Below are 11,344 nucleotides of genomic sequence, written 5' to 3'. Positions count from 1 at the left end.
TGCGCCGTGCGGAATGGGGGGCGATGGTTCGCGCTGTCTCTCCCTGCCCTTTTTCCCCCTTTTTCCCGACTATTTACTCCATCTGACCTCTTGCAGGTGCAGCGCTGGGCTCTCCCCTCCCCACCCCCGCTTTTACATCAGAAGTGCTTTTTTCAAATCAGTGTTAATCACGGCCTGGCAGTAACAAAAGGCTCTGGCAGGGCTTGGGGTTTCGGTGGAAGGCAGAAAAGCGCCAGCGCGTCGTTCCCCTCCTGAGGATGCTGGGGAATGGGGAGCATCTTCCATGGGATGAAGGGCCCCTCACCAGAGCCGGGACACGAGCTCCTCCATTAACTCACTTCGCTTCCTGCAATGCCCCATCAGGATGAATTTCACTCTAAAGTCCTCAATTTCCCCCAAACACTCACCTTAAGTGCACCGTGGGACTGTGAAGGAGAACATCATTAGGCTTCTTCCTCTCCCCTACACTTCTTGCCCTTTTTCCTTCCCCAAAGGTGGGTTTGGCTCCTCTGCACGTGGGCAGCCACACAGGAAAATGATAAACCGGTGAGGCCCCAGCTTTTCTGCGACCCCACTACAATCAGACACACTTTGCAAATTCGTTTGCACTTGTGTTGGCAATTAGTGGAGTTTTACATCTTATGTTTCCTGTTGCCAGCTGTTTGCCTTTAGCCTTCCCCATTTCTAGTATCTAAAGTAATGTAACCAAATTGGGTCTCTCCCTTGCTTTTTCCTTCATTGCACATGTATCCAGCCTTTTTTCATCAAAGCAAAATAGTCCCCATTTTTTGCAGAAGGCTCTGAGACGGTCTGAGCTGGATTTTTTCCTATGTACAACCTGCCTATGAGACAAATGCAGACAGACCCAGACACCTCCCAGCAGCACCAGTGCACGCACAGCTGGCCACCGCCGCGGGGCCAGGGCCGGCCACCACCCGTCTCCAGCCTCTCCGAGCCTTCAAGGAGAGCAGATCAGATGGCCTTGGCCACCCAGATGTCAAAATAGCCCAAGACACACGCACGCTCCATTTTTTTTTTCCCCTTCTTTCACGAGCAAAACAAGCAGAAGCACGCGATCAACCCACTGGCGATGTGCTGAAATGGAAAGGCTTTAGAGGAGTGCATGGGTTTCTCTCCAGAGGTTTCTCCTTGGGATTTTCATCCGCGTTGACGTGCCAGGCTGGGAAAGCACCTGAGGAGATGGCACAGCCTATCCGAGTCAGTGACCCATCAGCTCAGAGGGATTCGCCTGCTATTTCTGGCCTGCTGCCACCTATCATGTCAAAAAACCCACTGCTGGAGAAGAGCCTCAGATCACATCAGCACAAGGGACCGTGACAGCTGAGCGGGGGAAACAAAGCCAGTCCACGCTTAACCGACGCCGTGACGGCCCCTCGAGTCAATATTACCCACAGTTGAGAGACCCTCCGCAACACAGACCCCCCATGTGGGCTCAGGCTGGATTTTAGGAACACCCCGATACTCAAAGCGGGGTTCGAGCTGTTTCCCCTCCGCCCCAGCCCCAAACACAGGGCCAGTACTGGTTTGAAAGCAAGGTGAGCTGTGCCGGAGCAGAGAGGTTTCACGGTTATCCCAAAGGAACACTGGGCATCCCATAGCGCTGCTTGCGCTCGCCGCGCTGGAGGCGGAAGGGAGCAAAGGGGGTGTAAGTAATGGTTAAGAGATTGAAATTTGTAAAGCGGGATTTACAGCGCAGCTCCCCCCACCCCTCGGTACAGCTTGCCACCATACGGAGCAGCTCACGGTGAGTGAATTGTAAAATCCAGCGGGACTGGCCCAAAGGAAATTTCCTAAACACGCAACGGAAAAGTCAAGAGACCCTGACGTGGGTTGCTCCGGTGCTCCCGGGCGTCCTCTCGCCGGCAGAATAAATCTGTTGACACTTAGTGATGGCACGGCAGCCACTGTTGAACCCGTCATGGGGACTGAATTCAATACATCAACTGCAGAGAAGATTTCATTTTAAGGGGAATTAGCAAGCTGGGTATTTCAATAGGAGAACATCAGATGAAATCATGCACCACTTTGGTCAAAGCTATCCACAGACTTGGGCCCTTGGAAAGATGGGTTAGTGCAAAAGGTACCCAGTGAAAGCAACTTGGGAGACTGAGGTTAAAGGAATTAAGGTGCAAAGAAAAAAAAAAGCTTATCACTTCTGAGAAGGTATCTGCTCCAGCATCGGATTTGGAGCTGGAAAACCCAGCTGGGAGGGTTTTGCATCTTTGCGTGGCTGCGTTATAATTGCTGCAGCGTCAGGGCAGCAATTTTCTCCCCATTTCTTTCTCGGGTTGCAGAATCCCGCCTGCCCAGAGCAGAGGCAACGTTGCCATCTCCTGGTGGCACCTTGTCCCCATGAGCTGGGCAAGGCGAGCGGCCCAGGCAGGGTGGGCAGAGGCAGCGGGACCCTCACCTCTCCCTGCAAACCTTTCTGGCTTCTTCTGGCAGAGCCGGAGCGATGGGACCGAAGCAGGGGAGCAGCGGGGCAGAGGTGCTCCCAAAGCCAGGGATGGGGCAAGGCGAGGAGGAGGCAGAGAAGCGAGGTGAGGGTTGGAGGATAGGGATGCCAGAGTCATGGAGCGCAGCTCCGTGCTCCATTCCCCCGTCTCAAATTAGGGACCCTGGCCCTGGTCCTTGCTGGAAGGGGCATTGCTTTCGGAAACGAACTGCTGGAGATGGTGGCTTAGCCCACGAGACGTGGTTGTAGCACCAGTCTCCCGCCTTGCAATCACCCATGCGAGTCCAAAACAAACCATAAATCAATCTCCACAGCTTACCTCCATTAGGGACTCCGACAGCAACATCCTCCCGCAGCCGGCACGCCTGCGGCATCCGACCCAAAACCAGGTTGGAGGGATGCTCGCGGGGATCTCCACGCTGCTGCCGCTGCTCAAGCTGGACCCGAATCCCTGCAGATGCTAAACCCAGCAGGAACTGGTGAGTGATGAACATGAGAGGAGCGAGCAGATTGTTTCTTTTTTTTTTTTTTTTATTAGACTAGGAAATATAATTTATTGCATAAAAATTAATTTGTTACAATAGGAATGCTAAACTTTATTTACAGTTCTTTAGTTTACAGAATAAACAGATGCGGTTTTAGAGGATGCCACCAGGCCCATCCCCCGGACATATAAATATGGAAACAGATTGCGGAGCAAGAGACGGACACTGCCAGCATGACACAGACCGTGGGTTTGCCTTTGCCGAAAGGCCCGGCCGGAGAAACCCCCGGGTTGCGGAGGGAGGCACGGAGGGCTCCTGGGAGCTGGCACCCATGGGAGATGGGCGCAGGTGCTCAGAGGACCGGGGTGGGGGGCAAACCCCGCCTCCCCCCTGTTCTGCTCCTGACGCAGGTTCCCTGGTCTGAAAAACAGGGAAAACCTCCCCAAACACGCAGCTCGGCGGATCTAGGCAGCTGCTGCCCGCCAAAAGGAAGGGGAAGACGAACACGGACGGATGGGGATGGAGGCAGAGGCACCCGTGGGCGGGGCGGACGGATGGACGGACAGACAGGTGTGCATGCCGGCGCAGTGATCCGTGAACCAGAGACAGCGAGAATGAGAGCGAGAGAGATTCAGAAGCAACCTGAAAGAAGAGCATCTCATCTCACGGAGAGCACTGCGGCACTGAGAAAGGAGCCTGATAAAACGCCAGCAGCCGGTTTGATCCATCAGTTCTTTGCTGCTTTCCAAATTTGCTTACTCCCCCTCAGCTCAGAGGCGGGGTCCCAGAAATCAGATGCTCAAACGCAACCTAAAGGACGGATAAAACCCTTCCTACGTGGCACAGGAGCTCACCCAGCAGAAGTTTTCCCATCCAGCACAAATGAAAAAGATCCCTCTCTCTCCCACAGCCTTGAAAACCCAGCAAGAGATGAAGCCCGGAGACCCCGAAAAACAGCAGGGAGCCGCTCTACGCGTTCAGTCACTGCTTCAAGAGCTGCCGAGAGGAATCGTACCCGTCCCCGAGCAATACTGAAAGCTTCCCCCGAGCCGCCCTGCGAAGGCGACGCTCTCGCTCGCGGCAGGGCTCCCTGAGTTTGCTCCGCTCCCCAGCACGCTGCAGGATGCTGCAGGCATCCCGCGACACCGGTCCAGGGCTTCGCAGCCAGGACGCCGTGCATCGCAGCCCGAAGCAGGACCTGCTCTCAGACCCTGCTCTTAATACTTCCACTGATGGAGGATCCACAGCCTTGCTGTGTGATCTAGTCTAATCCTGAGCTTACAATCCCTTTCCTATTTATTTTTTTTTAAAACAGACAAATTTCTAAGATATAGCACTCGCTGAGTAACTATTTCTATCTGCAGGCAATCTAAATTTTTACCTTCATTGAGACACCGTATCTTTGTGAGGAACCTCGTTCCTGTCTACCCCTTGATTACTTTCCATTCATCCCACAGCTTCTCCATCGTTACACAAAGTCTGTTACAGGGAAAAAAAGGAGCTGGAATGAGAGGATGGAAACCCGATCACCGCTTACGATGCCGTCCTTTGCGTGAAAACGCTCAGCCTGGCTTGCAACTTGCAGATACCAAAGTCTCCCTCCCGGAATCCCTGCTGAAATACTGCATCAAAAACCAGGCGCGAGTGCACGGACCCGAGACCGACGCGGTTTGCGAGGGGCCACATCCTGGCTCGCCAGCCCTCTGCTCTCCCTGGACCCCTCCACGAGCTGCTCGTCACCTCCCTCTGATCCCCGAGCCCAGGTTTGGGGTGCTCACTGCAAAATCCTGATGGGTTTAAAACATCCCCCCCTTTGGCCTGTGGGTCGGTAGCTTGGTGCAGGACTGAACTCTTTGGTTTGTACTGCAGTTATGTAAATGAAGGCGTAGTCATCCTAAAAAGCTCCCCCAAACGATGCCAGGGAAGAATTCATTAAAAATACCCATATCTGGTTGCACTCCCCCCCCTCCCCGAACCCTAAATGCAGGGCAGCATCCCTCATCCCTCCTGGCAGGCGGAGGGGGATCCCTCGCTCCGCTGGGCATTGCTGCTGGGGAAAGGGGAGTTTGCAAGGAAAAAATCTTGGGGAGGGTCTCAGCTGGCCCTGAACCAGAGGGGCGTAGAGGCACTTCACCCTACAGACTCCCTGGGGGTCCCAGGACATGTAAACACGTTTTGCTCAACTTGGATCGCACGCTTTTCCCTACAAAAGAGTGTTCATTTAAATCTCTCTCTCTCTGCCACCCCGACCACAGCAACGCTCTTGCTCTCACGCACAAAAAAAGATTTATAAATCTTTTTTTTTTTTTTTAATTTTTTTTCCTCTTTTTTTTTTTTTTAAAAAGGACTCATCCAAAGATCTGGATAATAAATTATTTGCGTTTCCTAAGAAACTTTTTTTTTTCCTTTTTTCTTTCTTATTTGCCTTGTTAAGCTGTCTGAAGCTTTTGACAGAAGTAAGCCGTTCGCCTAGATTGTACTCGTCTCTTCAACGCAGAAATGCTATTAAAGGAGGAAGAGGGGAACCTAAACGAAGAAGGAGAAGGAAAGCCCCCGTCCCGACTCGAGAAGCCCTAATTCCTCCCCACGCCACGAGGAGGAAGAGGAGGAGGAGGAATGCTGTGTAACACTTGAATTGCTTGTAAACGCTGAGGATGGGTCTCTAAGGCTGACAGCGATGCAGGGAGGGAGGGCGAAGCGACGGCCTCGGCCCTTCCTCGCTCAGCCGCTGCCCAGGGATGGATGTGCCTCCCCCTGCCGTCGGGGAAGGGTCCCCCCACCTCGTCCCCCCTCCCCGTTTCGTCCTCCTGGCCAGCCAGCCGTGGGGAGCATCATCAGCAGTCGCCTTCCGTGGCCATGACCACCAGCATCTCGCTCTTGCCCATCTCTTCTAAGGCACTGGCCAGGGTGTTGAGATCGCCGTCGTCTTGGTGCTCGGCTTCCCATAAGTCCAGGAGCACCCCGGTGGGGCTGGCTTTGGTGGCAAAGTAGTTCAGATACCTGCGAAGGGGAAACAGAGAGGAGGTCCAGGTCGGCGCGATGCCCTTCGGGGGACGGAAGGAGGGAGGATGCCGGAGCAGCAAACCTCTTCGCAGCACGAACCCTGATGGAAATGCCGTAACACGAACGCCAACGCCCTTGAGACACAGTCTTCAATTTTTACACCGACCTGGCGTTCGTGCGAAAGCAACGCAAGCTTTGTTTTGCTGAAATTACCCTCCCTTCCTTCGGTCCTCAGAGGTGGGACCCCGGCAGGAACGGCCCGAGCACCGGCCCAGATAAATAAGGGCCAGTTCAAAGTGACAAGAGCCCCGGGACTGTGGCACAGATGGATGCATGGATCTAGATGGGTATAACCATGCGTAGCTATATCCATATTTATGGGTGGGCCTATACAGCTGGACATAACCTAGCTGGGGGGAGACCCACCGGTCCATGGAAAGCTTCTGGGCGAGAAGCCTCCAGTCGTTTCCCCTGGAGTTGGGAGCATCCAGGCTGTTGCAGATCTTCTGCCGGATGGAGAGGGGGATTTTGAAGGCGTAGGGTCCCAGCTGGGTGGTGGTGGCGGTGGCACCGCTGTGGTGGGAGCGGAGGGTGTCGAAGGAGCTGGCGTGCTGCGAGGGGAAGGACGAGGCGAGATGTTGCAGCACAAAGCGGCTCCCGAGCGTGTCCCCTTGCTGTCCGCCCACCTCCCCACCGCTCACCTCTCCCAGCGTGACGTGGAGCTGGAAGATCTGCCCTTCCCCTTCCACCTGACGGACGCAGATCTTGCAGGTGAGCTCGGTGGAAGCCTGGCTGTACCTCTCCAGCGTGAAGGTGCAGTGCAGGGCTCGCTGGCTGCCGCTCCAGATGTGATAGAAGGGGATTTCCTGCGGACCACCAAAGCGTGGGCTCAGCGAAGGCTCCAGCAGCTCCCTCGGGAGATCCCACCTCCTCCAGCCACCCCACGGGGATGCGATGGGACTCCACAGACAGCATCCCACCGGGAAAGACCAGAAAACCGGTCCCCCTTCCTCCTCCATCCCTTAGGGAGACAACTTTGGAGACAAGACCGGGGCACTCACAACCCCACGGTGCCTGGCTGAAGATGGTGTCCCCGCTCTGGGACCCCGGCTGCCCCCGCCTCAGCCCCTCACCTGGTATTTGGCTAGCAGCTTGCTCCTCCACAGCGCATGGGGGATGTCGTGGATGGAGAGGCGCAGGTTGTGGTAGCTGTCCTTGAAGGGCAGGGACTTGGGCTCCTCCAGCAGGTACCCCCCCAGCGTCCGCTCCAGCTCCAGCACCTCCTGCGGGCAGCGGGACAGGCAGCGTGAGACCCAGGAGAAGAGCAGGGGCTGCTGCTCTCCCCCCCTCCATACCCAAAGCCAGGCACGTTCCTGCCAAAAGACGAGCCAGCAGCAGCAACAAGCCCGCCAGGAGTCCTCCCCAGGAGAGCAGCCTTTGCCACCCTGACAGCTGCTCTCCAAGAACTTGCCAACTCATCTCACGCGCCAGCCCCACCTACAGCTTGAATTTTATAACACGTGAGCATCCATATACGCCTCTCTACTCCTCAGACTACACAAAGGTCGGGCACTCTCTTGAGGAGTGCCACCCTATCTGTTTTTAACACCATCCCACTATTACACCAGCAGCTCTTAGGAGAAAAATGCAATCCAGGAGCCAGAGCGCTGCCTACATCTCCACCTAGAGGCACTACAGCAATCCTGACACCACAGGACAAGTCACAGGGAATTAAAACAGCCACTGCACCGGTGGTCCAGGCAGCCAAAGCATCAAAACTCAACCTTCCCGTGCTGCACTCGATGTTACCTATGTCACAAAACCCTCCCAAGGAGGGGAGAGACACATCTCTCTGCAGGAATAACAGGATCTCTAGAAAATGGAGGCAAATCACAGCAGCGAGTGTTTTCTGCGTAGGAGAGAGAAAACCCACCCAGCAGCACCAAAACCTCTCATGTAACGTCTGCAGAAAGGGGGCCCAGTTTAGGAGCTAAGCGACACCCCCATCGTTGCCTTCGGAGAGGGTGAGGAAGGACGGGGAAAGCAGTAAACACGCTTATTATTTCACTGTGGTCACTTTGCAGGCAGTTGCATCAGGTTGTCTGCTCCCTGGGGCCAGGCCATCCTGAGAGGCACCAGGCAGCATCTCGCCTCCAGCGCAAACAGCTTGGGGAAGCAGGGGCAGCTCGCGCCGGCGGCGTTACCTTCAGAGCGTCTGGCGTGTCCTCCAAGCAGTAGACCTTGAGGCTGTACTCCAGGGAGGTGCAAACGGTGGGGGCGAAGATTGCCAGCTGGAGCCTCTTGATGGCTGACCTGGAGTAGGACTCTCCCACGAAGACGTAGGTGCCAAGCTGGTCTAGCAAAATGTGGCAGGACTTGGCTTCCAGCTGGCAGTAGCAGGGAGTGTTGAGGGTCTCCTCATCCAGGGTCACAACTTCCTACAGGGAATCAAGGTTGGGGGTCAGCCCACCATCCAGGGGGGTTTGCTTGGAGCCGCGTCCCACAACGCTCGTGGTCTTCTCTGGCTGCAGGACCTGCGTTCCCACCTTACCTCCCAGTTGCCCTGGTGGGACTGTGTTTTCAGCTGGTAAATCCAATCTGAGGAGCCCACATCGGCACAGTGAGGAATGGTCAGGACGACGGGACGGCACAGGAGCAAGCCGGTGGGTCCGCAGGTCACCGCTGGGCTCAGCACCGTCTGCGTGCCTTCAGAGGGCAGGCTGGGAAGAGGAGAGGGGACACCGGTTGGAAAGAAAGCCTCACGGCGGCCAACGAAGAGCAGAAGCCCGGGTGGCGCGGCGTGACTTACAGGGCGCTCTCTGCCTTGTTGAGGACCAGGTACATCTCGTAGAACTTCCCCTGGGGGATGGCCCCGTGGGGCACCAGCAGGCTCACCCCTAGCACGGCACACACAGGCTTTAGTCACAAACTGAAGGAGAAACCGCCAGGGAGAAACCACCCCTCCGCCCCGGCTGGCGAGCACAAGGACAGCAGTGAGCTAGGGCAGCCCAGAGTGCCCCAGGAGAAACATCTCCAGATGTTCCTCAGCTTGCAGGGAGGAGCCAGGCCACTGCATTGGGAAGGAAAACCAGGGGTTGGATCTTTTTGCAAGGCACAGGCCCTGGATCGATGGCAGGGAAGTCCCAGGAGGCTGTGACCTCCAGCCGGAGAAGCCCGGCTTGGGAATGGCTTGCTGCCTTCCTCCCCTGAGCCAGATTTGGGACAGCAAAGGGCCGCTCACAGCAGGCAGGTCTGCTGGGACAAGAGCAACTCCTCGATCATTCGGCAGCCAAATGAGCCCTCCTCCCCAATCCCGGGGCTTACCAGTGCCCGGTATGGTGAGCCTTCCCCCCAGGTAGCCAAACGTGCCGCTGGCACTATTGCCGTGCTCCCGCGGCAAGCTGAGGAGATGCTGGGAGCCCAGGGCTTTGCTCCGCACGTTCGCGAAGTGGCCGTCCCTGGTGGTGTCCGCCGGGTAGGTGCCGGTGGCGGGGACCCCCCCGAGCAGGTCTGTCCCGTCGTGGAGCCCCGGCGAGGAGGAGGAGGCGGTGGAGGAGTTGTACACCTTGATCTTGAGGTTGGGGAGGGGGTCGAGCAGGGGGGAGTTGGTCATGGGGATCTTGTCGGAGGAGTCCTGCAGGGCGTACATGGGGCCGCGGTACACCCCCGCGCTGGCCGTCAGGTCCGGCTGCATCGAGGGGTGCAGCAGCTGCGGGTTGTCTGCAGGAGGAGGAAACACGGATGGGATGAAGACGGCAGTGGCGACGAGGGGATGTAAAAGCACCGCTCGACTGGGAGATATGCCTGCGAAGAGCCCTCCTCGCCCAGCGAGGGACAGAGGGTGCGCAGGAGGTACAACGGGGACAGCTCTGGGCTGCATCTGTCCGCCTTCCACCGGGCACTTGGAAGGGAACTGCTCCGCATCACGACTAGGCGAGGAGCAGCATCCTACAGTAAATCCCCACCGCGTCTGCTTTGCAGATGCTTTGCCCCGATTCCCACCATCAACACCTGACCACTTCCACGGAGCCCTCAGCCTTCAAAAATCAGCATATTCTCCTAGAAAATTGGGGCTGGGGGTTCACCGGGGACCTGTCCCCTACTGCGATTTGCAGCCTGACTTTCTTTCTGCCTGGGCTTGAGCTGGCAAGCAGGACCTGCATGGGCTATGGCTCTTACCATGCCGGGAGGTCTTGAAGTTGACAGGGTGGAAGCCTCCGGTCAGAGCGGCTGATGAGTCCGTGATGTCCGTGTCGAAATCCCGGCATCTCCTCCGGTACACCACCACCCCCACAGCCATGAGGATCACGATGAACACAAAAATGGCCACCACCAGCCCGGCGTACAGGGCCACGTCGCCTGTGGCCTCCAGCACTGGGAGGGATTAAAGGAACAGAGGTGAAAAAAGGAGCACCAGAAATGCATGTCAAGACCCACCAGTGCTCCCCAGCCCTACCACTAACTCAGGACATAGGCACAAAGGGGAAGATGTGTACTGGGCCTGCTGGAAAGGCTGTGGCAGGAGGATGGAGGGTGTTTTCTAAGAGCAGTCCAGAAGTCAGAGTGATGCCAGAGATTGAGATGGGGTTGAAGCCCTCACACCTTTGGAGGACACCTTGCCACGGCTCGTGCAAACTTTACTTGAGCACCAAGAAGCCCAGAAACATTAGGTGTGCGCAGGTCGGATTCACAAAGCTATCAACCCTCACATCCTAACAGAGACAGCCCCGAGGAGTAAACGTAATGCCTATCCATGCATCTCATATATATGTACCTGAGCTATGCGTCCATCCAGAAAGACTGAGCATCACTCTATCTATATAACAGACACCCCTCAGCTTCCCCATTTTCCCTTCCCCTGCCACAAGGCTCTCGGTCTTTAAACGCCTGGTGTATCTTGGCTATATCTGCCCCGAAAGAAGAGGGATGAAGAGGGAAGGCAGAGCACGGTGAAGGCTCCAGCAGCAGGCGCTGAGCATGCTCAGCCCATCCTTCTCTCCTTCCCCGCTCCACGCTCGCCCGCATCCCTTGGTTTCTATGGTTTCGCGCCGGAGCGAAGCCCTGTCCTAAGCCTGGCGATCTCAGCCGCGTTAGGACTATGCCGCTTCTGGGAGGTGTCCCTTCGTCCCCAAGCCCCACTCCTCTGCATGCCAGAAACTGGAACGCTGATGCACCCCCCAGGCCCCCTAACTCGAGGAAGGGAATCCTCGTGGAGGGGTGCTGATGCTGGAGTAGCTTTGGTGGTGTGACACCGGCGGCAAAAGTGGGTCGTATTTATAGCTTCAAGCAAAGCACGGGATTTAACGTACACTGGAGTTTTGGAGTGGGCTTTAGTTGCTCCCTCTTCCCACCCTTGTCCTGCCCCAGCTGCCGTGGAGCC

General features: G+C 56.4%; 1 protein-coding gene across 1 annotated transcript in view; it reads right to left on the bottom strand.

Annotated features, from left to right (window-relative positions):
* Positions 1 to 5,300: 5,300 nt before the first annotated feature.
* The window catches only part of UNC5B (unc-5 homolog B (C. elegans)), a 30,859-nt gene continuing 24,815 nt past the window's right edge, over positions 5,301 to 11,344 (bottom strand). Inside the window, exons 10-18 of the mRNA XM_010580009.1 lie at positions 10,144 to 10,338; positions 9,289 to 9,684; positions 8,774 to 8,861; positions 8,516 to 8,684; positions 8,169 to 8,402; positions 7,098 to 7,247; positions 6,666 to 6,830; positions 6,391 to 6,575; positions 5,301 to 5,961 (exon numbers count right to left, since the gene is read on the bottom strand). Coding sequence (XP_010578311.1) covers positions 5,796 to 5,961; positions 6,391 to 6,575; positions 6,666 to 6,830; positions 7,098 to 7,247; positions 8,169 to 8,402; positions 8,516 to 8,684; positions 8,774 to 8,861; positions 9,289 to 9,684; positions 10,144 to 10,338 — 1,748 coding nt within the window. The 3' untranslated portion in view covers positions 5,301 to 5,795. The remainder of the gene's footprint in view (positions 5,962 to 6,390; positions 6,576 to 6,665; positions 6,831 to 7,097; positions 7,248 to 8,168; positions 8,403 to 8,515; positions 8,685 to 8,773; positions 8,862 to 9,288; positions 9,685 to 10,143; positions 10,339 to 11,344) is intronic.

The sequence above is a fragment of the Haliaeetus leucocephalus genome, unplaced genomic scaffold (assembly GCF_000737465.1).
Source record: "Haliaeetus leucocephalus isolate CR32 unplaced genomic scaffold, Haliaeetus_leucocephalus-4.0 Scaffold687, whole genome shotgun sequence".
Classification (NCBI taxonomy): Eukaryota; Metazoa; Chordata; class Aves; order Accipitriformes; family Accipitridae; genus Haliaeetus; species Haliaeetus leucocephalus.
The sequence above is the reverse complement of the archived record's forward strand: the minus strand, read 5'-3'. Positions and strand labels throughout refer to the sequence as shown.